General features: G+C 37.0%; 2 protein-coding genes across 2 annotated transcripts in view; one reads left to right on the top strand and one right to left on the bottom strand.

Annotated features, from left to right (window-relative positions):
- LOC132906898 (17-beta-hydroxysteroid dehydrogenase 13) overlaps positions 1–26675 on the top strand; it is a 56983-nt gene that overhangs the window by 22650 nt on the left and 7658 nt on the right. The window lies entirely within an intron of this gene.
- Positions 134–26035, bottom strand: LOC132906892 (ceramide kinase). Its single transcript, XM_060959499.1, has 8 exons — positions 25685–26035; positions 13247–13501; positions 8858–9051; positions 8130–8505; positions 5102–5254; positions 4607–4803; positions 4173–4342; positions 134–3747 (listed from the first exon to the last, which is right to left on the bottom strand). Exons 1-8 carry the CDS (start codon positions 25812–25814, stop codon positions 3672–3674), a joined length of 1551 nt encoding a protein of 516 aa, XP_060815482.1. The 5' UTR covers positions 25815–26035; the 3' UTR covers positions 134–3671.

Here is a 26675-nt window from a genome sequence, read left to right as displayed (position 1 = left end):
TCTTTTACCTTTCTTCTTTTTTTGTTCATTTTCGTCCTAGCTTCTTTTCGTCCAAAGCTATTCTTGTACGATCTATTCGTTCTATATTCGTAGAGCTAAAGGATGCAATGGGATTGAGAAAGAAGACACGAGGTGAAAAAGTGAAGTACAATTTATTAATAATATACGCAGCCATTTTCGACATTCGGTGCATCATTGCAAAGATGATCGAAAACAATTAGTACACTTGGATACAACCATATCGGAAGCGACTCATCGCGACTATCTTCTTTACGTTCTATATATGTATATAAATACCTCGTAATTAAAATATAGATATATACATATGTATTATATATATATATTATATATATCATATATATATATATGTATATATATATCTGTACAACCTGGACATACGCGTCTACAAAATAATCATTCGTCTAATCGCTAATTTTCTTTTCTGAATTTATTCGTCGTTAACCCCTTGTGGTCCGCTATTTTTGTCTCCTAGAAAGTCCGCGGGAAATGTTTCGTTGTCAGAATTGATTAAAAATATACGAAAGAAATTAAAAGGAAAGAAAGAGAAGAATGCCATTGCGGTAAAGAATCAGACCCCAAAAGGTTAAAGAATCGTAGAGCACGTGCAATCGAATTGACAAACGAGCTAGCCAACACTGACGTGAGAAAATAAGAAATGCATTTTGGACGAAATTCGAGAGGTACAGTGGTTTGTTTAACATCGATCGCAAGGTAACGTCGTTCTTTCTCTGTGATATGTCGGTCCTGAAAGTCGGAAATACAAAGCGACAGCGCGGCCATTAATTCAGCGGATTCACTACGTTCAACGAACGATTTATGTTCAACGAACAAGATAAAAAGAAGAAAAAATTCAAAATATTACAGAACCAACGAAACACTACGAACGAAAGTGAAATTTCAACATAGTTCTTTTAACGACATAACGAAAGATTGACCCTCGGGGGATATCGTTGATTATACCACAAAAATACTTTTCTCTTTTTCTTTTTTACAACTTCTTTTCTAAATCGGGAATCGATGGAGATAGGCGAGGGAAACTTCCGTCCCTTGACGATAAACAAAGCTGCAGGAAACAGAAACCAAGGACGGAACACGTATGCTTCGATGTAAACGCAACAGACTAGAAACGATCGAACGAAAGTTTCCACTCGCCGCTCGCGTCTTCGCTTACAAACGAACCGTTTCACGGGCAACGGTCCTCCTTTCTAAAGCTCCGACAAAATTTCTAACGCGTACATTAACTGCGTTGATAAGCTTCTCCCTTACAACTACAAATTCTCTATCGTTGTAATACGCGTCATCTTTCTTTGCAATCTGCAAATTTTCAGGTCGAGAAAGAAAGACGAAGATTAAATTAGAATCAAAGGGATATATCGTTCTCTTTCCAATAAATTTTTATATTTACACTCTTTCTTCGATTCGGGCCATCTCAGCTATTTCAATATTAAATATATAAAAATATCTTACTTCTAGCAGATTCTCTCTCATTTCCGATTATCAACAAAAAGGTAACTTAATTCTTGTAGTAAGCTCTTAAAATTTTAACACGTTGACCGTCGCGCGAATTTTACATATTTTTCCCATGGCAGGTGGAATAGATTTAAATGTACGATACTGTGCTTTTACTCTGCCAATGTTGTCTAAATCCTTCGAAAACATTGTTGAAAATTCCTTAGTGCGTGAAATTTATCTTACTTTGGTCGTTCTAGAAAATTTAATAAAAGACATGCGTCACCGATGTCAACGTGTTAACAATATCCACATTGCTGATTACAAATGAATCATAGATCAAATATTCGAAACCATATTCTGTTCGCTCGCTTATGAACGCTAACCGTCCATATCATATATATCGTCGTAATTATAAATAAAAAGAGGTAACTATCGAAACAACGCAACTGTGAATGCATCGACGTACTAGTGCATTTCTCACGATAGTACGGTCGATGGATCGCGCTAACACCGATCTTCGCGAAGCTTATTTCCTACAATTAAATAAATAAATGAAAATACTTGTCCTGGTAAAGTAAATGCCGCTCTATTCTTCTTCGAAGTATTCTAAGCCTAACCACTAATAGCTACGATTCTCGTCTCATTTTCTCTACAGCTATAGATGCAGCTTTCTTAAAATCGTGCTCGTTTCACGAAAATACATGTGTTCTCTTTCTCTCTTTTTCTTTTCTTCTGTACAGGTAGTCAGCCATCTTGGGCTTCATAAAGAAAATATCGCTAGTCTAATGATATCGACGACGAAACGCTTGAATCACAAAGATATCAGTTTAGTGTCAAAGTATCTTTGCACGTGTTTGCCTGACCATTTGACGTCTTGAAACGTTTCTTACAGAATATAGTTATGTTAGAAAACTTTGGAAGATTTTTGGAAAGTACAAAAAAAGATCGTTGTTGGAAATTTAGAATTGTCATAGGCGGCCAGAGTTGGAAAGTTATCTGAAAATTAATCCAAGTTAGTAAATTCCATTGGATCCTAAAGTTCAACTCGTCAAGAAACCAATTGACTATACCGATACCTTAAAGAGTTCCAAGCAACACCTCGTCGATTCTCTTACGATTTTCTTATTTTCTTCGATCGCGAACTCGTAGCGCTTAAGTCACTTTTCTTCGTCTCTTTGGCTCGTCCTCCGGGTGAAAAATATATAATGGAGTCTTAAGGACGACGCTCGTACTGTACATTCTAAACTTCTATCGAGTAAACTTAAGCGCCCTAATGGTAATATCTTTAGAAATCTGATTCAGGGAAGAGTCCATCCATGCACCGAATCTACGATAATCGCATCTCAAGTGTGTATGTGTGTGTAGTTTAAGTACGAAAATGCCCAACCACTGCAACAACGTTGGGAAAGGATCGGAAAAACCGGTCTCCGTTATACAAAATTCTGTAAGTACATCTTATCGGCTGAGCCGCAGTGTAGTGGAGACATCCACAATGGAATGTTCGACGATTACAGGCTATAATTTAATAATAAGAAGGGAAAAAGGGAAAGGATTGGCCGAGTATCGCTGTGCAAACGTAAGGTCCCGTATTCTTCGTGGTCTTCATGGACGTTGACATCTTTCTTGGTGGTTTCAGACCTTCATTCGAAGGAATACCGGACAGATAGGCATAGCTTTGATACGCGTCGCACGGAGTATACGGTAAAAAGTTCCGCTGTTAGTCGGACACGCTCGAACAACGACGATATCTTGTGAGTTGCGACGTCATGGACTATTCAAGATATTCAATACTGCATGTTTTAAATGTTTCCGAATTTCAAACTTCTTTCAAAAAATGTCAAATTCTTCGATCTCCTCGTTACCAATTCTATGACTTTCGTACATTGGTAAACTTTAAAGTATAGATTTAACGATATTCTTAGACAGTTTTTCTGTTTCACAACTACAAACGTATCTTCGTAGTCGTGAAAAGATGTTATGGTATATCCAGTCATCTTTGGAGATGTGGTCGCCGTGCGGGACAACTGTTCGTTGTCCCCGCGCGCCACGCGTCGATATCGCGATAACGATTAATTAGGGCAAGTCGAAGGAACTATGCGATTTGAACGTCATCGTGTTCGTTCGGAAACGGGCGTTTGTCGTTCTCTTACTTTAAGCAACGCAACCTTGGTGACCAGCAGATCGACTACTACTCGCCACTAACAGAAACAGGTCCGGCCGTGAACTGGTTCCTGGGCTCGTCTCGTGAATATGTTCACTAGTTGGCAGTGTACCCTGTCGATAAATCACAGTTGGTCAATTACAGTTGCTCGCGTTAATATTCGGACACAGCACTACCTCTGTATTTGTTGACTCGTGCAAGAGGTAATGATTCGAATATCGTGTTATTTATTCCACGAAAATATGCATCTCTTATGCAAAGCAACAAATAGAGAGACGGTAATGTGTCCGAGTATCAATCTGAATATCTGTATACGTTCGTTAATGTTCTTCCCATAAAATACTCAAATAAGTCGTCCTATTCGTTTTATCTGTATTTTTTTATCAGTACGCTACTGGTATTTTAAACGGAAATTAAAGGTCGATAAGGTATCAGAGATATCAAAAATCAGCAATGAAAGGATAGTGGAAGCTTACGTGTAAACCATCGAAGTGGAAGTGAGCATGAAGAGTCTGTAAATACACGAACGAGTGTTTACCTGATTTTCACATTGGAGCTATCGATCACCTCGCCGTCGCAGTTCCATACGCTCAGGCTCGAGTTCAGATAGCGGTTGCTAATATCGCTAGTAGACTGCATGTGCAGGGTGGGTAGGGTGCGGAACGTGAACTCCCTGGCTCTGTACACCTCGACGAACGGCAGATCGTACTGGCAAAAGAAAACAGACTAGCTAGATCAATTCGAACGATCGTCGACGCATTTTCTAATACTTCCGAAATAATTAGCAAACTGTAAATTGGATCTTTATATCGCGAGGCGAATAATTTAATTATTATAAGTAAGCGAGTAAAAATAATTTAAATCTGAATTTCCCAGATAAACAATTTACATATAATCGTATATTCATAGAGAGAATCAAGAATATACGTATATTCTTAAATTAATTAATAAATTTACAATTATTTCACACACCAAAGTCTTCTGTTTGCTGGACAACCTCAACAACATCCTGATATTGTTAAAAAGCGAGGTATGTCGGACGAGAATTACGTCTACGCAACCGTCTCCGACATGACAATGAGGGCTGAAACCCATGGGACTCCTGGAGCAACCGCAGGCGAGATTGGCACCGTTCACCATGAAGAATTTGCCTCTGATAGTCAACCATCCTGAGGTAGATTCAAGATAAATTAAAGATAAAGATAAAGTTCAAACAGTTAGATATCAAATAATAGTAATAATTAGACTACGGATTTCTATGCATTTCTACGTAATTTATTGTAAAAGTGCAAAAATGTGCAGAATGAATATAGTATGGAAAAATATATGAAGTATCTAAAGTATAATTCTCTTCATACGTGGTGGAAAAAACAAATCCCTACTTAAGTGCTATTCGTTCAATTATGCTCATGACAATACAAATTTGCATAAAAATCGACAGTTTAATAATAATAATAGACAACTAACTGGTTATTTCTTTATCTGGAATACTGTTGTGCATGTGTTGGAGGCACCTGGTGCAATTTTTTATACATCTTGTACTGGTTGTTGGATGACAAGGGTCCGACAGGAGCTGGATCTCACCTTCGTAACCTTTATTCGCGAGGATCTTCTTGAAACCTGAGTTAAATTCGAGGTATGTACTGTATTATACATTTTTTAATAATCTTTCGATAATTTTTAAAGGATGTCAACATTATTTGCCATTAAGCAGATACGACAATGCAACAGTGACGAGGGAAAAGATGTACCAGCGTGGAACACGGCGAAAGAAGAAGAAAAACGCGATTAAATATATATTATAGCATATATTGTAAGAAAATTATTGTTCAAGATTATGGAATGTACAATACTTCTTATTACTAATAAACTATACAGTGCGTATTTATTTTAATTCCTCCCTTCTGTTAAGATAAAACCATCAAACAAAAAATACGCGAGGCAGAACGAATTTCATCAAATTCGGAATAAAAATGACGCGAGATTTCAGGAATTACGATCTTTGTACCACCCCCTCGGCTATCATATTCTCCTAATACTATTTTTCGATTTTAACAAAAGTTTGGTTTGAATAAGTGGAAAATCACAAGGAAAATATGACGTACTCAACTGAATACGTTTAATACCTTTATTTCATTCTGACTTGTAGCAAATACATTGCTATATAGAATTTTACAAATATATAACAAATTTTTATAGTGTATAATATAAAAATTCCTATCGCGTATAATATAACACTATCTTCAAGTAGTTCTTTGCGGTAGTGTTCTTTACTGACGTCTCCTGTAATAAAGAACATATATATATATATATATATATATATATATTATGATACTGTCTGAAAGTGAAACTAATCGTTACAATCACTTTATAAAATAGAGTAAAAAGATGCGAGAAATTAGTAATTGAAATAATATACACAAATCTAGTACCTGCGATTAGTTATTAACATATCTAGAACTATCTTCTACCGAAACGTCCATACTTTACGACACAACTAATTAAATACATAACGAAAACCAAATACTTACCTGCACGAACATTTGAATTTACTCCTGTTCCCTGCAATATTTTACTTCCCCGCGAGAGTACGCGCTACGGCTTGCTCTCAACTAGCGCCATCTTCTTAAATTATTTCAACTTGCATCGCGTATTCGTAAAAATCTCTTGAAACACTTTCGCGAAGCGTTTCGTCTCGAGGCCTCTATATGATACTTGTCGTTCCCTTTCATCTTCTGTATTTTTTTTTTTTTTTTTACGCATTCTTTTGGTGCTTTGTCACTGACTAGATCAAAGAGACGTACGCCCTCTCACCGGCCGATATAGGAATTTGTACAAGAGATGCTATCCAAGTGAAATATCTGTTCTCTGCCATACACTTTCTCCCCACTCCCACGAACTCGCACGTGTTTCCGCAAAGGTAGGACAAATCTAGTTCACCAACCTTCCGGCTTAAAGAAACTCGTAAATCGTTCTACGGTCGTATATCCTACTTCCTACGCTCGCACTTTAAACTGCACGATATAAAATAACTATGCTTTACAATTTCCTTCGCTTATTGGCCTCGTTCCTACATCCCTCGCGGTTATAGTTTGCCTGTCATTAGCTGACAGCTTGTTACGACTTATAAAATGTATCCCATACCCTCACAAACTTTGTTCTTTACTAGTTTGCGGTTCGACCTTCTTACCTTTGTTTTTGGCCTTGGCATATACAACCTACCTTTAGCCTTGGAAAAAATTAATCAAACCCTTATTTATTCCTTGGCCATTCCGTTCGATTTTCGTCCAACGTTTTGAAACGAAAAATATCTAGTATCGTATTAAATACATACAAATATAGTAAAATTACTAGTAGTATGAAAAAAATACATTCATCAAATAAAAACAAATTGTTTTAGCGTGAAAAAACGTTTCTGCTAGATTACGCTAGATCTAATCGAAAAATCACGAACTCCACAAAATAATACTACACGAGACGGAAAAAATGTGTAATTCAAGTAGAAAACGTTCAACCATAAAAATGGTCGAAAACATTTTAAACTAATCGATTCTCTTCGCTAGATTACATCAAATACAGTTGTGTTAATATTTGGTCTATCTCTTGTCGTACTTATCGCATTGCATAAGGGGATGATTTAAATTTCAAATTATGTTATTTTCGTAGCACACTAATAATTAAACACTCGTTTACGTTCTGCAATCTTGAAATTCTTAGTAACAGTTCGAACTGCGAAATACATTTACTTTCGACGATTATTTCGTATAATTAACGTCAGAAAAAATTATCACCAATAATTTTCTAACACACCAGGAAGTTTAACGTGTCATGAAAAGGAAAAATAATGCTGATTTTGATAAAAAACAAATTATAATTTGCTATAGAGGAAACCATGGTGAAATCGCACTATCATGACTAAACTGCGGATTTATATGCATTTATAGGAAATCAGAAAGTGCAAAACTACGCAGAATGCACGTAGTATGAAGCAATATATAAAAAATATCCAAAAAAGAAACAGTTAGTTTCTAAAGTATTTGGCAGGTAAACCAATTTTCTATCGAGGTTCTACCTTCTAACTTATATACTCGAAAGTACGAAATTGCATAAAAATCTGCAATCTAATCACTAGTATTAATCGTAGCAGACTTTATTAGACGATATATGGAAGAAAACTGCACCGAATTTAAGAGAAAAGACGGAAGTCACTTTTTCGTTAAAAAAGTATTGCGCGATTAAACGTTATTGTTAGAAACAGGTTATTTGCGTATTTTCAAGCTACGGTAAATGACTCATATTTGTGTCGAATAAGCAACGCAACATTTAAATTATGCTCTCTTATACAAAGCAATAAATACACGATACAGAGTTCGTTACAGGTAACTGTATCAAGAATACGACGAAAGTGAAAAACCCATACAACTATCACCAACTCACAAATGGCTCGATAATAAGGTTTTATTCCTTTCTTCGAAGGAACAAATATTTTACTTACCTGAGTAATCGTATCTCTGGGGTCCCATCCAACGAAACTTTTCACTGTCCCGTATCACGTCGCCTAGATAGCCGTAACTGAGCATGCTGGCGTATAGCCTGAGCAACGACTGGTCATTGTGCACGGAGGAGACGTCGAGGCCAGTGCTGTCGCCAAAAATGATATGTATCGTCGCCGTTTGCACATCGGTGGTTCCATGGAGGCTGTACGCGATCGTGTCGGTACTTCCGCTGGGTATCACCCCGATCGGAAGTCGAGGAGTCGGTAGATTCACTTCTGGATTATTCGGATCTATTTGTCGATCCCTCGAGGTCCTCAGGACCAGACCGTTGATCACCTCCGCGACAGTACCGTCTCCGCCGATGCATACTATCGCCTGGAACAAGCGAACAAGAGTGAAACATTCCTATATAAAAATGATTTAATCTTCTTCGTCCTCGCGCCGTATTTTCGCTATTGCTTCGGGAAATTTCTGTTTCTTGGAAATTTCTATACGATTTAAATCTTGTTACGGAAGTGAAAGAAAAACGAGAAAGAAAATTATGCAGGAAATAGAAAAAAAGAAGGTGCTCTGTAGAAAAAGTTTCTCCAAATACATTGAAAGGAAAAGCACGAAATTTGATCGAAGGTGTTCTAAAGATACGTAAGCGATAAAAGGAAAAGAAATTTTGCATCGGACGTTTCGTAACCGTGAAAGCCTTGAGAACGAAATGAAAAATGAAACTTACATGGAAGTCAGTCAAATCGACGCTTAAGAGGACATCGCGAATGTGGCCAACCCTCTCTGTGACTAGTATCTTCGCATCGATGCCAGCGATAGTCATTAGAGGCTGTACATCCTTCTCCCAAATCTTCAAACCTTTTTTCTTCCCTCCAAACGGGTTGACGAATAGTAAAATCTTCCTAGGACGATGGGTTAATCCTATAAACCAGTAATTTCCAAATCTCTTAAAACTCTTAAAATAGTTATTCAATATTTGAAATAATTTATTTATCCTGCAGTTGTGAATGTAACGGTCCACGGATTATTAAAAAGACTATATTCGTTTATTCGTGAAGGTTAGTGTTTTTGAAGAAACGCAACGTAACGAACAGGAAACCGGATCAATACAGTGGCCACTGTTTCTCCCAACAAACATAGACTAGAAAAAGATCGCGTCACACGCACAGCAAAGAACCACCCTCTTGTATTTCCGTTCTACCCACGTTTCCCCCAGAGAGAATATAGTTCGAAGGTGGCATTTTGATTGATTGGAAAAGACGAAGAGTTCGTTGCCACGGTATTAGGAATATTACGAGATAGGCGTGTACGGATATCCACTCGTCGATTAGTTATCGTTTAACCCTCGATATTTTATTCTATGTACACAGATATACATAGCGAGTGTACTTAATCGATGAACGCTTCATTAGGATAAAAGCTTTTAAAATTCTAGAATTGTATTCGATAAGGTTTTTTGTAGAAGGATATCGCATAGATAAAATAAACATGTTTAAAAGATTACTAAGATTACTGAAAGATTGCACAGAAAGTGCACAGAAAGCTGATAATATGCAAAAATATATAAAACGTCGAAAGTGTAGTACTTTTTGCGATATTTAATAGATAAAACAGTCCATCTATGTTTATAACTTGGTTGATTAAGCGGTTAATAATAATTAAAAAATATATGTATATTTTAGTGTTTTTCTTTTTTCTTTTTCACAAATACAGACTATGTGTATTTTAGGATAATTCTTTTCCGTTATTATTTAGTACGTGGCATTAAAACGACTCGAGAAGAGATAAATCTCTTGGTCCAGTGTAGACAATGAAGCGGAAAGTTGGAACTATCGACCTAGACCTTGAAGAATCATCGTTTGAGTTATTAATCGTGCACAGAACCGGTTTCTTCGGAATAGTCGCCGTAAACTGTTTTATTTTCTGGAAACTCACGACGTGTTCTTAGACTTCGACGTTGCTTTTGCAATCCCTCCAAGGAAGCAATCCAAAGAGCATAACATACAGTATATGATTGTTAAGTAAATCATGACCGTTTTCGGCAAACATCATGGTTCTTCGACCTAGAAAGAAACGCTGAGATATTTTCATAACATCGGATTAATTTCTCGGGATGAATCGTGAAATGTAAAACACGAATTCACCGAACCAATACACCAAATGATCCTACTTCCATAAGTCCATTTACAACAAGGAAATAATACGATTAACAGTAAACTGCAGAGTCAATTTCAAAGAATAAAGTTCACAATATCTTTCCCTATTTCTTAATTTATAGTCTTTTAGCTTCCAAACGATTCTAACGGATAAGCAAATGAATTTCATTTTCTATCAAAGCTCGATTCGAGTGAGAATGTAGTGGCAAATTAGAATTCTAAAATTACGTTAGGTCGATCTTATAAACCCACGACATCGTCACAGCAACGACTTCATAGAAACTTGAAAACTTTTCCCGCAATTATTTATCGTAAAGCTTGGGTGTGTAGATTAAACTTGACCAACCCTTATCGCCCACTAACTATAAACGTAATATAAACTCTGCGTAACGACAGACTAAAATTATCAATGGAGACACTTATTTCGAGCATCGTTATTAATAAATGCGAACACCATGCGAAACACCCACTCCGTGCGTCAATCGCCATTCCGCACGCTCTTCAAACATGCACCGGCTAAACTACAGCGACGTGAAAGGCGGTAGACTGAAAGAGCGGTTTGTTTAAGCTACAGAAACTGCACGTGTGTATCCTCCAGCTTTTTATCCGCTGAATGAGCATGACGTAAAAGCCTAAGAGGCGTAGAAACGTGAGGGGAAAGAATCGTGGGCGCGAATAGAGAGTTTTATAAGGTGAAGTATCGTTCTGTGAGGTGTCGTGGCATGCTGATCGATAGAACAGCGACGCTTGCAGCGATTTCTCTTCCTCTTCGCTTCGTGTTTCTACGGAGCTTCGATACGTTGACCGCCGTTTATTCAACTATATGTAAAATTCGCGTTGACAATCAACGTCCTGAATTTCTTCTCGAATAAGCTTGGATTTTTTTCATTACTTTAAGCTCGAATCCTTCGGTTCTACTATCGGATCGTTGGATTTTTATAGATTCGAACTCGTACGTCCTTCCGGACTAGGTTCTTCAATTCGTCTGGCTAAGTTTCTTCGATACTTCCGAGCTTGATTCTTTTACTCTCCTCGGCAATAAAATGGAGTATCTATAAAGAAAGCAAAATCGTCTAATTTCCTAGAAAAATATCACTAAAGGAAAATAATAGTATATTGTTGGAGAAATAGAGATACAGAGGAATCTCTGTATTTTGAGTGCTTTTTAAGAAGAATTGAAATTACGTTAAAGCGGTTATACATTTTGCAACGTAGAATACAATATCCTTGTATTCCTCATAAAATATGATGTACGAAAGAAACAAGGAATCGCGATGTATAAAGAAAGACGAGTGTTTAATTACTATAAATTTTCTCCAATTATTAATTATTATCATCTTAATGATATTTTAACGATGATCCCTCGCAAGAAACAAAGTCACTCAAAGTCAGAGTACGAAATAACGAAACCGAAAGTGCCTGTTGCAATAAATTTACAGGTCGTCTTACAACTACATACAGATCAAATCCAAGTATTGGATTATACTACAACTGTAGGAAATCACTGGCAATCTTTGTTCCCCGGCTTTATTTTTTTGTTCTCTGCAAGCCAGCAAAAAGCATGCCTTAATTACGCAGCCTTGATCCGTAACCAACGACCTAGTTCCAGCATATGCCGTGTTTAATCCTTTCTACTCGTTGGCGGGGAAACGCAACACCGTACACAAGAATAAACGTCGAGCAGAAACATATGATATTTCGCAAATTATTTCGTAAATGTTGAAAAACGTTATTTCATTTTCTTTCTATCTAGTTACATTCTCAAAGGACGTGCTCATAATAATTGATACTATTTCAATTCTAGTTCAAATGTCTCTCTCACTCTCTCTCTCTCTCTCTTTCCCTACTAGTTCAATTATTTAAGCAAAGCGCGACGACTATCTCCACGATTCGGATATAGAAAGGAAACAATAGCGCATGCGAGCGGTACGGTTCAACTTTCACCTACTTTTCCCTTTATTTCGTATCTTCGCGCGCGATATTATTAGCACAGCCGATCGATCACATGTAGTTAACACTGGAACTATCGAAGCCAGCAAAATGACAAATTTCCGGTTCTATTTTCTTATAATTACTAAAAACATATATGTAAGTATTTTGGAACGTACAAAATTAATATTGTTTTTTACTTGGATGGAAACGTAATTACGTGGAATATTTAGATACGTATTTGCAGACTGGTAGTTCTAGTGTTAGGGATTTTCCCATTCTCGGTTCTCTTTCCTGTTTTTCCCCTTTTCTTTCCACAATTTATAATCGAGCCACCATGCTTGCATAAGTTATTAGCGAGTATGAGGTAGCTATAGGGATTCCACGAAATCTCACCTCGTTACTCTTCGACTTCATTGTAAGAAAATCTATTTTCAGAGTCGGGATAATTAGCAGTCGATTACCGTGTCGTGGAGCGACTCTAGCGAACCGAACAACGATTCGTGCAACAGTTTTGCTTACTGGTCATCCGACTGGCTGACTCGCGACAAATAAGACCTCTTCGGATTATGTCAAGTTTGCGGTAATCTAAACCTGGACAACTCGCCGATCTTCTCTTGCTCGAATCGGAAAAATGAACGCATCGACTGCCACGATGGTTCTCGATGACCCATATTGTTTTACTAAATTTCTTAAAATAATTAGTACGAGAGAAATTCCGTGGACTGAAGAACGATGTGTATGTCAACGATGTGAATGATCTTTAGATAATATCTTCGAAAATAAAATATGCAAATATAACGACAAAATCTTTAATCACTTAGTTGCTAACCCAATAGTATATTCGAATGGATTGCGGTTCCAGGGCAAATCAGATATTATGCGAAAGTCGCATGACAGTCAACGTGTTAACGAATGCTTCGATATTTCAATTACAGAAAATTGCACGTTACGGAAAATACCAAGCGATATTTCACGATAAGAGAATCGATCGATGAAATAACAAGGGATGAAGAAAGACTGAAGCTCACCCATGAGGTAATTTCGGATGGTTTTAACCCAGGAGGCGACTTGCCTAGGGTCGGTGTGGCTCATCGTCACGCTGTGATGGCTCCATTTATTCTTTGGTCCACGTACAGCGTAGTGGAGAATGAAATTCGTCGGACAGACGGTGGGCGAAGTAGGCGATGTTGGAGGCGGTTGTTTCTCCTTCAGGTTCACCCCGTGTATCCAATCATCCCCGTAACGAACGGCGAGCACGTCGGTCATCGGTAGCGTCCATCTCGCTGAAAATATAAAAAGTGTTGGTATCGAGTCGATACAAGTACTTTAAAAACAGATGCCTCCACTGTCTTATCCTTTTCGCCAATTTACGAATTCTCGTGTGACTTATTTTACCATTTAATTCTGTAGCGGCACTCGACATTAAACTTTCCAACGATTTTTGTCCCGTGGTTCGCTACACAAAGACCCTGTTCTTCGGATAAGATGATTGCCAGATGTTGATACATCTTCACAGAATATTTTCAACTAGCCTAAGGACCCGCTATAAGTCTTAGGATTTATTTAGCTAAGGTTCTCCAAAGGGACGAATAGTCTTTGTCTTAACAGTCACCTACTACAGGAAGATACGAGAAATCTGCTTTTCTCACGTACGATGCTTCCCGCTAGCAACAATCTCTCAAGAGCGGTTAGCATCCTTTTCCAACCACCGACACAAAATTAGCCAATTAACAGCGACGTCCATTTTCCTCGCTTTCCGAACCAAGGCTTTCCTCAACGAATCCGATGATCTCGCATCCTTAGACACACCCCATCATAGTTTTCCTATTAATTAACGGTAACGATCGATCCGAGTTTCTCGACATCTTAGGCAATCGTCGTTCGAACTCGTAGTGCACATCGAAACACATCGACCCGAGTTCGAACTTGTGATCGCGAACCGCGATCCACTAATAGCAACCGTAGCGAGTTCTACGCATAGTGTACACATAGAATATATGTTAATAAATATATATTGTTAAATATATTCGAGTGTTTCTTCAGTGCCTATCACGACTTATTCGCCTCAGTCGCATTAACTGGAAAAGTATTCGCAATTTTCTTCGTATCAATCGAGAAATGATTTTGTAATTAGATTACAAAATGAATTTTTAAAGTTGATAAGAGTATTCCGAGCGAGGAAAGCTTCCGATATTTTATTCCTTTTAACTTTGGAACGGCGAAAGGATATGACTTAAAATAATCGAAAATAATCGACTAAACCTAAAAACGATCAATATTCGTCAATTTATTTGTTCTAATTTGTCAATTCGTTAATTTTAAATTCAACGATTACAACTGTCGCTTTTTCTATGCATTCGTTCCACGGTTATATAATAGATCAAAACGAAAACGACTACGCGACGAAAGTACGTACTCGGTTAGAAACAAAGAGACTCGGTTTACCGGTTCTCTGATAGATGTCGTTTAATATTGCAATGAAGTAACGAGAACGAAGCTATATAGACCGTTCAAACCGTACGATCGTTTTGCATAATTGAACGTGGCGATCTAGCGCTACTTCTTCATCCACGAAATATATACTCTTTGAAATCTAATCGATAATCGCTATCGAATAAAGAAAAGAGGAAAGAAAGCGTGCAGCGATCGATCAAACGGAACTCTAGAATCTAGACAATTTGATCAACCACCGTGACCACGTTTTCATTTAAAATTTGAATCACAAGGTGTAATTTTATAGATTTTATTTTCACCGTGATTATCTTACTTTTCTCCTCGGAGATTTACAAAATAATCAAACAAAAATCTTTTAGGCACCTGTTTGCGTTGTACGAAACTTGATCAAGGCAACGCGAAGTAACAAAGATTACCCCAGACAAGAATAACGAAAAACGAAAGATAATCGACGATGTCCGTACAGGAGAACCGACAGACACGATCGACAGTCCATGAAAACGACAAAACATCGTGAAGCGCACGAAAGAAAGTCGATAGCAGCGTGTTCTCTCGTGATTTCACTGCGATTTTTGTGAATTATCTAAATATTCTTTGCAAAGAATTCGGCCGATGAATTTAAACTCTTGTGAAAATCCTCGATAGGAAATCGGTGCGATTCCAGTATTACATTTTTATCACAGAATTAATGTCTATTCTTCATCGAGTGGTTTTTTTTTTTTTTTTTTTTTAATATTTTTAGTATTCGCTTCATGAAAATTTTTCCCGAAAGAAATGGAAAAATATTTATAAAAATTTATTTAATATTAATAATACTAACAAAATTAATTGTTAAATTATATCAACGTATATCAATTGTTAATATTCGTCCGTAAACCTTTGCAAACTTCTATCGTGTCTCTTGAAAAAATTCATATAGAATAATAGTATCATAGTCGGGCTCGATTGTTCCATATGACACAAGAATTCCGCCAACTTTATGAATTTCTTTCAACCGACCTGAATGTGACTATCGACAAACGGGACAGCTGTCGTTCAAAATGACGATGTTATATTATGTACGTATACATAATCGACGACAAAAGCACGGGGATGAACTTAAAGCAAGTAGATAACGAAATTACGCAAAAGATAACGCGTTTCAATACCGTAGTCATAGTGTATCCGTCTTAGTCGAGTTTCAATATTCTTTGAGCTCTGGTCTGGACGATTGTAAAAAATCCATAGATAGATAGAAATAGAAGGACAAAATATTTCCTAAATCGTTTGTAACTTGTTGGAAATTTGTTTCTATCGAAAAAAAAGGAAAAGAAGAAATTGGCGTTAAAAAAAGCAGAGAGAAGGAATTTCGAGAGTTCGAATATTTCAAAAACTCGCTATTTTTTAGAGCAGCTATTATACCAAGGTCTCGCAGGATCGATTTACGATGTTTTTGCAAGTTTTGAAATTCAATGGTCTGATCGATTGTTAAAACGATCGAGCACAGAGTAGAACGTCTCAAAATATTCGATATTTGAAATTTTCATATATAAAATTCTGCACGAACGATGATCTCGCGGAATATTCCACAGGTTTTTCGTAAAATAATATTGCTAAAAAATGTTCTAATAATATTTCCATGAAATATCCTTATCCTAGAATAGGAAAAAATGTTTTTACAATGTTTTCAACTCGCAATGATTTATTAATGTCAAAGAGATTGTCGGGGTACATATTTGTTCGAGAATCCAATTCTTTTGTCAATATTTTCATTCGGATATATAATAAAATTAGAAAATTACATAGATACGTAATATTTATTTTTTACTTTTCCTTGTCAATTCACGTGACTACAAATATTAAATATTTTGTCGGTCAACTTGATCGTCTGCTTGATTTAAAAGTTACCCGCTTATTATAGTATCGCTTCTTCTTCTCGCTTATTGATAAAGCTATTGTAATAACAAGATATTTTATAGATGGACTAAGTTAGGTTTTAAATAAATCTTCCAATTAATAGGATTTACTGTCACTGTGTGATATATATGCGAATGGCTGAAGAAGCAGAGGCTTCGAGTCTTCTGTAATTGAAGCCTTAATTAGAATTCTGCAGATTGTGCCGAGATACGAAATCTGGAATCGCGTTGAAGGGAAATTGAGAGTTTCCTTTTACTATCGCTAATGACAGAATGAAACTTTGCTATAAAAAAAAAAATTACGAAACTTCACGTTAAAAACTAAAATGGTGTCATAGAAAATAAATATGCTTGAATATATAATGAAAAATAAAATATCGTTTCATTTATAATAAAATATAATCTTGTTACAACGATTGACAAGGTCTTTCAGCTACGCTTACGTCTTCCTAATAATCTGTTAATCCTCGTATTGTGAACACGTAGAGCTGTAAATATAAATCTGCGCTAAAAATATGATGCACATGGCCTATTCGACGGATGATCTAGCGAGAGTATCTTGCACTTTTCCAGCGACACTCGTATCGATTCGTTCCACTTCTCCGCACAGCTTATCGTATATTTACATATACCAGTCGTTGGTTACACACTTCGATATTCTCTTTTTGCCATTATTTGATCCAAAATCCAACAAATCGCTCCTTTTATCTTTCTCCTCTAAATTATCTCTTATATTTCTTACGTCATTTTATTTCCCTTTTTTTATCGTTTTATTATTTTGCTTTCCTAAATCCATACATACATCGTGTTTTCTAGCCACGATAAACAGACAAATAAATAAACGATACAAGCCTGTATCGGATACATGAGTAGAAAAAAGATGTTGATACATAATAGAGAGAAAACATTTAGATTTATTTAATTCTTATGAAAACCGCTAGAAAAACCACTTTCATCTATTCCATCGATTCGAAATAGTACTCAAGAAATATGTAATGACTAAAGGATGTTTATTTGATGAAGGCCATCCTATGCCATCAGAAATAGGAGGAGCTTCTCAAACATCAACGTACATAAACGTAATACGAAACGGGGAAGGCAACAAGCACGTAATTCGCTAACAATTAATGGTTCGCTCCGCTCGATCGAAACGGTTTACACAAACAATTTATCCAGGCAGTTGGGTACGAAATCGTGGAGAGTGTAAAAAATTCCGTGGAATTTTTATACCCACCCACGTATCGGGCCGAGCCTCGTGATCTAGTGGCTGTTAGGAGACGCAGAGGCTGCGACTCTGACCCAGAAACGTATCGAGCCTTTGTTCCAGTGGTTGAAGGGCTTTCCACGCGAAGGTCGTGCCAACAGAAATTACCTTTTCGAAAGGGAACGTCGAGAGAATATAGATTGGAGCGGAAGTTGGATAAGATGGCAGACGAAGATCGCGAAACGACTTTGTCAAGTGGAAAAACAAACTCGAAAATAAATGCGTGGCCAACGAGACAAGGTCGACGAGTAGCTACCCGAGACGACGAAGATCTTTTAAAACCGGATTTTTCATTTGTATTCACCTTTCATTGTTCGTGCGATTCGTGAAAGAATTTCGATGAAAAGCAAACTTTGTTCTTTACAACGAAATAGCCATTCGAATAGATAGACAGCGCATAGCTCGATTAAACGAACGCGATAATTATCAAAACTGCATAATCATGTATCTTAACGAGGGGCGTAATTGCATATGCACGTGCACTGCTTGATAGGTTTTTGCTTCTTAGCTACGAGAAACGAGATGGAAACTCGTCATATTCTAAGTAAAAACAGAACGAAGAGAAAAAGTTGGAGCGAGAAATCACGAGCGTTATACGAGCGATAATGTATTTCGTATTCGTCGAAATTAGGTTAAAAATGATCCGAATATTCTTGACTAACTTAATTACATATAATATTTTCACTGGAACCTTATCATTGTGTCTATAATATATTTTATATGTATATATATAATCCTATTAACAAGTAGGAATTATATCGACGACGATGGCGAAAAGGATGCCGAGAAAACTTTCCGGAAAATCGTAGCTAGCGGGAGCTCCAAGTCCACGATAATTCGTATTGAAGGCACGCCGTGTTATTCACGGTCGAGCCTTGATTGCAGTTGTCGGAGGGAATCCGTAATTCCTCCGGGCCGCTCGTTCGCTGCAGCCTGAATTTGTTCAGGTAAATTTAGGCAGCGTCGGTCGTTCACATCGATCTCCAGTCGAAAACCTTGCTGCCAGCTGAAGAGGCTGCGGAAGGTCGCCACTCTTTACCAAACGGTGAAACCTTTCGCTTCTCTCACGTTCGCTTGGAGCCACGTGACGCTATTATTCTCTAATCGCTTCCTGGTCTCTAATGGCTCATACAGATACGTCCAACGATTTAGTCGAGTGGCGAGTAATTTAGCAACTTACTGTGCACGCTTAAACTTTCCCTACCACTCGCTACTAAACTAAACGATCAAACTAAAGAAAAATAAATGTTAACATCTTGCTGCAAGAAGTGTCAATGTCATATTTTTGCAACAACGAGTCAAACCCCGTATCGAGTTTTTAAACAATTGTATGTTCTGTATAAAAGACGCCAATTTCAAATTCTATCCAGAAATGGCTACAACGAGATTCGTACACGCCTACGTCGACGTTTTTCATAAAATGAACTTTCTGCGAAAGATACCTAGGTCAACAGGAAGAACACAAGTAGCGCAAGCTTTAATTCTTTCTTTCTGTGTTGGAGAAGAAATTTGAAACAGCAAAAACTCCTGTAACTCTTGTTAACATATCTTTAAGCGACTTAATACCTGAACTTTTTATAAATACTGACATTGATACTTCTTGCACCAAGCTACAGATATATTTTGATACATCTGCAACTCAACTATGCTCCCAGCTAGCTGCTGAAGCGAGCAAAACTCTCGTAAAAAGAAGACTAAGAAGAAAACAACCCACTGACCTCGCTAAAGAAATAAAATAGTCAAATTCGAAGATGGTATCCCGCTGCGGATAGCCACCCACGTGTTATTTAGCGATTAAGTTAGAAAAATTTACCAAATGTCCAGCTGAATAAATTGTAAAGTACAAATTAAATGATAAAAAAGAAAACTTTCTATGCTCTAAACATTTTTTCTTTCTACACTCTAGATCTAAAGGATAATGAGCCTTTAGACAGTGTTTTCTTTCTTCTTCGATCGAGTTTCTTAAACCGGATTATCCAATGGCAAAAAAATTCTAATGTTCTTGGGAATTTTTCGTCGAGTCGCGCCAATCGAAGGGAAAACGAAACAACGAAAATTCGCGAAAAAGAAAGACTAAATAATCGAGCTACTTTCCAAAGTAATCCAAGGTCGAGTGACTGCGCGAGTGATTGGCGAAAAAGAAGATAGGCGGCAGCTCTTGGTCGTGCGATTACATCAGTTCCGCGGTAGGGTCAAAGAAAAAAAAAAAATGGTACGCAAACGTAAATTCTGTGACAGCGGGTCTTAATTAAAACGTTTCGCAATAAACACATGCTGCAACCTGCAACCTGCAATCGTGACACGCTGGTTTTGCCTGGTTTACATAAGCTACGGCCCAGGAAGTCAGTAGACAAAAAGAAGGAACAGAATGATAACAATTAAACTCTACTTTTACTGTCTTTTTGTTGTACCACAAAGTAAATTAAAAAGCTAAATGTCCGTGAATTTCTTGGAAATTATACGAATCGAGCTATCGATCAGCACGAATCGTCGGCCGTAGTCCCATTTAAAACTAAGGGTTTTGTTCCAAAGTGGAAACGATTATAAATGTTTGCGGATTTATTTATACAATAGCCTTCTTCTTCTTTCCATTTTTATCGATATCGCTGTAACAGCGCCGTTTATTTCCATCGTACACGCGTTTAAATATATTACAATCACACGATATAATAATTATCATATTTCCATTACCACAAGTGCCATTTCATTCATTCCTTCCGTGCGATAAAGAGCAGTATCGTGAAAAGTGCAGAACGATGAAAAGCCATAATTATTCAACGACATATTTAAAGCCGTAATTATTAAAGATGCACAGAATGCACACTATATGCAAAAGTATATAAATTATCCAAACTACAAGACTCGGTATAATATTTTTTTTTTTTTTTATTATTATTTTATTTTGGTTATTTTACAATTTGTCCTTATAGACATTTGGTAAAGTGTTATATCTTGTTGGTGAAGAAAAAAAAATAAAAATAAAAAATAAATATAGCATGCGGGCGGCTACCCCCAGCGGGGTGCCAGCTTCGTGGTATAATATTTAGCATCGTGAATACAATTCTCTACCTAAATTCCATTTTTTTAAGTATCTTCGTAAAAATACGAGTTTCTATACGTATCAGCCTACTTATAGTACTATTTTATCGTTTTACGCCTTGCGGATCCCATACAGTGGTCGCAAACAGAACGATTAAGTAACAAATAAAAAACAAATAACATATGGAATAGGCAAGAAAATTCCGTGACGCGCGCGCAAAAAAAAAAAGTTGTAGTTAACGGAACGACGATCGGCATCGGAAATATGGCAGAAATGGTATGCGCAGCCACGTCATCAAGATAATTGAGCCGTGTGCCAAAACATCGTTGTACTTGGTCGTCGAAGAGGATGCGAATCGATACGACTGGAAAATCTTCAGGATGGATAACGAGAGTTTAATTTTTTTTCTTTTTCTTCTACTTTGTACCATCTGCAAAAATACTTTGACCAGAGAAGAGAAATTACGTAAACGAAGCACCCGCATAAATTACGCTAAAGTCATATACACGCTGCGGTACACGTACCTATTCCGCTATATCGGTGTAATATGCAACAAATTGCAAGTTTCACTTTTGCATGTTACACGTTTATATAATACATTCCGTTGCATTTCTCGATTCGATGCAACTCTTAAAATCGATATAATGAGACAGAGGCTCGAATCTTCCCGCTTTATCCTGCCGCCATCCTCCACTATTTTACGTTTCAATTTTGCTCTCACTTTAGCAAGCGAAAAACATTTGCAACGTTGTAGGAAGATGTTTAACAGAGAATCGCATATACCAACGAGAATTCCTTTTATACGTTGGTCAAACTTGAAATATTTTCAGACTTTAGAAAAATACGACTGGATGGAAAACGATCTAAAGAACGATGTAGGGTTAAGGACAAATCGGGAATTTTTATACGCTACGATTATTCTAATTTTTATCCTAATCCTGCACGATTCAATCGATACTGTTAATGACAGTTTATTTTAAAAGGAAAGGACTGGGAGCGAAGAGATGGAAATGTATTGGTTATGCAATTAGCAATTATGTTCTAGCAACGACATTGACTCAACTATATACGTGTTAATTACAGTAACTAAAATTCGATTAACTACGATTGCCATCACGCGTTTGTCTTCGAAGAATCGTTTCGCTGCACATTTTATCGAGCAATTTGTAAACATTGCGAGCTTTACAATCCCGTAAGCCGACTTGCACCAAATATGTCGTTACAACACTGATACATCGTTTTAAGGAAACGTTGTATTGGGTTGGCAACTAAGTGATCGCGGGTCTCGTCGATACCACCATATGACAAAATCCGCAATCACTTAGTTGCCAACCGAATATTTTTTTTCTTTTCCCGTTGCCAACGATACGCGTTGATCTTATTCCGGAAGCAAAACGCTTAAAATACTTTTAGTTGGAACGAAGATGGGAGAAGGGAAACAGGTAACCGGTTGAATTGCTAGAATCGAGGAGAATGCGGCCAATGTGTGGTTTGACCTTAACGGGTTGGACCGATAACGTGGATAGAATTCGATTCGAAAGAATCAAAGTGGAATGCGTTTATACGAATTTGCGTTCGACCACGGTGGGAATCGTTTGGGAATCGTGACCACGGTTATATCGGTATCGATCGAATTTTATCGTAACGAGTTATTCGAATCGCAGCTATTCGAATTAAGATAATGGGGAATTTATCGAATTTGCAAATTATCGAGATCGATGCTTCTCGAATTTATGAACGGCAGTAATTCATCGAATTTGTGTAGGTCATCGAGATCGAAATTCGTGGAATTGCAAGAGACGAAGAAACTTTTAACGAAGGCGATCGAACGACGATAGGGGTAAAGCGGAAAGAGAGCAGAGAAGAAAGAGATAATCGTATGCAAATAGGAAGCGCTGTATACTAGCATCGCCGTACGCGAACGGAATACCAAGTGGGAAGAACGTTGTGAGGAGCGCTAATTTATTTCATCTTCGATACTTCCCTGGCCTGTGTTCTTACACGCGTAACCGCGCTTCAACTCGATTACTTTTTTCATCTCGCATTCTGTTTTTCACCAACGTTGTCTATACGTTGTCACACGCTCGGAAGCAGTAATAGGGTAGACACAACATACCACGAAACACACCACAGTCACTCTGTTTGATTCGTACAATAAATTTTATTGCTATATCTAAAGTTCAATTCTTCGCCTTGTTTGTGAAGCGTTCGAACTGCGACGCGAAGAGATCACCGGTGATCTGTCAATTTCGTGATTTCTTGTGTCTCGTACGTGACAACGTCAACGTTTTACCGATCCTATACATTTCCAGAGCATCCGAATCTACGCAAAGTATAATCTTATCTCGCATCTTATCTTACATCGTAATATCTTGCATAAAATAGAAATAACAGTCGCAGTATAAAATTCTTTCGTGTAATTTATAAAAAATACAACAGATAGGAACGTTGAGAGAGAGAAAGAAACAACTCGTCGAGATAAGAAACAAAGGAAGAAAAGAACGATTATACGTTGAATATCGTAGTAGAGATTAGAGATCAAGGTATACAAGAAAGATGAAGGTTGGATCGTGAAAGGTGTAAAGAAGACCTGTCGAGATTCGCGAGATTTTCTTTAATATTCAGCGTCCACGCGAATACACGGAAACGGAACCATATGTAAACAAGACTCAAGGACGCACCTTCTCTACGTGTGTCGCTGTCTTTGAAGTGGACGCCAATCGCCGAAAATCTATCGATATTCCGTGCATATACGCGATACACGTTGAGTCATCTGTTAACCCTTTACAACGCCATGCAACTTGGATATTACATACAACGTGGTGCAAAGGTGAGACAGTACGAGATCGGTTTGTTGAAATATTATTTGCAAAAATTTCTTAAAAGAAGAATTCCTGTTGAGAAATTGGAAAAAAAGAAAGAAATTATTATATTATGAAATTCTGTATTTTAATAATGTTTAATGATAATATTTTAAAAAATGTTAATGTTTATATTTTAAATATTATATTATAAGATTAATTTAACCTTTTCTTTAGCGAACAAACGAACGTCCTGCAAAAAGTTTCTTCTTGTTCGTCGTTATCTCTAATCTGAATGATCGAATTAATTATCAACAAATTGATATACTGAATAATATCTGTAAAAAATTACGCTTATCAGAATGAGACTTTGTTATAAAACAACAATGTGATACAACGCGATCGACAAGTCGTACCTATCGTACCTATCGATCATTTCGCGAACAACTCGAGACTGCAATCAATTGGTCCGCTACTTGTGGTTTTGACTGATCCTTGACTCAATCTTCCATCAATTGTTAATAATTTCATCCGGACTCGTGTTGGTTCGACGAATAAACTTCTTAAAAAATTATTTGAAAACTCGATATCTCGGATTGATAAAAGGATATTATGATTTTATTGATTTCATTAAAGTATTTTAAATTTCCATTAATAAAATATTTTGAAAGACCACTCGGTTCGTTGATAACGATCAATTCCTTAGCGATATGCTTCAAATAAAAAACATTTCGTTTCTAGCGATAAATATTCTGCTAACCTAATATTTATCCAAATGTTGCTCCGCGCTGTTAGTACGGATAATAACAACGACAATATTCCCTGATAAAGATAAACTGCAATACGACCGTTCGTTATCAACAACTGATGTGTAATAAAAAAAAAAGCAAAAATAGAACAACCTTTCTATAAACACCAGAGTCGAGAACACGAAGCATCGTTGTGGTCCCATTAGCAGCTTCCGGAAAAGTTACAAGTCGCACGATTCCATTCGTTCCTCGTTTCCTATTATCCTATTATGGTCAATTCGAGTCCTCCGAGATGAAAAAACGATAAAAATAATCGGTAAAACCTTGAAAAAATGTGGAATTATAGGGAAATGAGTTTCTCAGCGGAGGGGATAAGTTCAAATAAGGCGCGTTGAGCTTCTTGAGAATTGCAATCTAATGAAACGAAACTCGAAACGTACGAACTACGATATCTATGATTAAGTGAACGATCCAATATTCGATATTTCGGTTCGAGATGGTAAATGGCATTTCAACGATAATCGAGAAATGTTGAACGCTTACTAGAAATATTTTTCGAGGATAAATATTACAATTAAATGTTTTAGAGAACGATAACAGACTAAAAATGATTGGAAGAAAGATTTATTTTAAATGGCAATTTATATGTTTTCATTGATACAGAAAAAATCATTTACAATTTAAACGATGAGAAAATTAGATAGGAAGTTATTGCAAGATTCTAAAGATTGAGAATAAATTATCAATGATTTTTTAGATTTATCTCGTCTTTCATAAGTGTCTTAATATTTATAAAGGGCAGTGAACATATATATACATATTTCTATATATGTTCTGGCAGATAAAATAGAGAAAATTTAGTCCGAGTCTTGCGCACGATACCGTACTCTCTAGGGTAACAACAACAAGGCATTAAAGCGCAGGCGATAAAATCGTCCTAACGTGTCTACTGCTTCTTTGTCTTCATTTCGTAAAAACAACCATCAGACAATTTTCGCTAAAATACGAACAATTATACAATTTCATATTCTCGTGAATATAATTAAAGAGATAGGGTCCGAATAGAGATCTATGTTTTCCCTACTAAATGTTACTACGAGTATATTTACTTTGGGTATTTTATATATTTTTGCATATTACATGTATTCTGTAGTCACAGTCTAATTATCACATACTCGCAACGAGTCTTTCTCGATGTATTCTCAAAGATTGTTCGATCAATCGACGATAAAATCCTTACATATATATTTTAATTGCACTTACTATATGGAGGTTTCTCCGTTTCCCAGATGAGAGTGCCACGATGAAAGTAGACTCTGCACCGTTTTTTTTTTACCACAAACGTATTCAGGAGCACAGTCCTAGAGGACTGGTCTGTGATCTCCTGCATCATACTGACGGCTGGTTTTGGCTGCCTTTCCACAAGTAACTCGTTCAACGATAAGATCGTAGGGAAGTCATCTTTACGTCGATTGATTTGTCATACGCGAGAAGATCGACGCGGAAATCGAAAACAACGCTTGCGAATGGAACACGGATAGAGAAAATTCTCTACAATCTTACTCGCTCGTTAGCTGGAGCACAACTACGGTGCACGATCGACTCAATGAGATTCGTGTCACATCGTACGCGTTCGACTTTCATAACCACTAGCGCCTCCAACCAACAGTTGCCGTAATTATGAAAACAAAACTCGCTCTCACTCGGTTATCGACTTCTCTTCAACCATGTTTTCTCATGTGGGTTGAACCCTAGCTTTTTGGGATAGAAAATAGATCTACCGGCTTATTAGACTTTGGGTGACACAAATAGACGTATTAAGCTAGGAATAGATCAAAACCCATACTGCATTAGTGTACCTATATATGTACGTATACATGCATCTCATCGGTGTACGCATACGAATCCAGAAAGGAAATTTCCTCTCTGATATATATATATAATGTCAGGTCTATCCTATCCATAGGCACATAAAGTTAAAGCATAGAGCACAGTCGTAGACCACAGGTTTGGAAGTTCCTGAGGAGACAGTAGGGCTCTTGATGCAAAGAATTATCACGTAGTCGAGAGCTGTTTTACAAATCAGTCACCATAGAACGCTGCGATCGAGAAGTTAGGATTTTGTATTTAACGCCATCGTTCAGTCAAAAGCAACGAATCTAAACTAAACCATTAAGCTTACTCAATAACTAAACTAAACTGCTTTTCATAATTTTTCATCATTTATTCAATATAAATACATATACAGTATTTC

This window comes from Bombus pascuorum, chromosome 5 (assembly GCF_905332965.1).
Source record: "Bombus pascuorum chromosome 5, iyBomPasc1.1, whole genome shotgun sequence".
NCBI classification, from domain to species: domain Eukaryota; kingdom Metazoa; phylum Arthropoda; class Insecta; order Hymenoptera; family Apidae; genus Bombus; species Bombus pascuorum.
The sequence above is the reverse complement of the archived record's forward strand: the minus strand, read 5'-3'. Positions and strand labels throughout refer to the sequence as shown.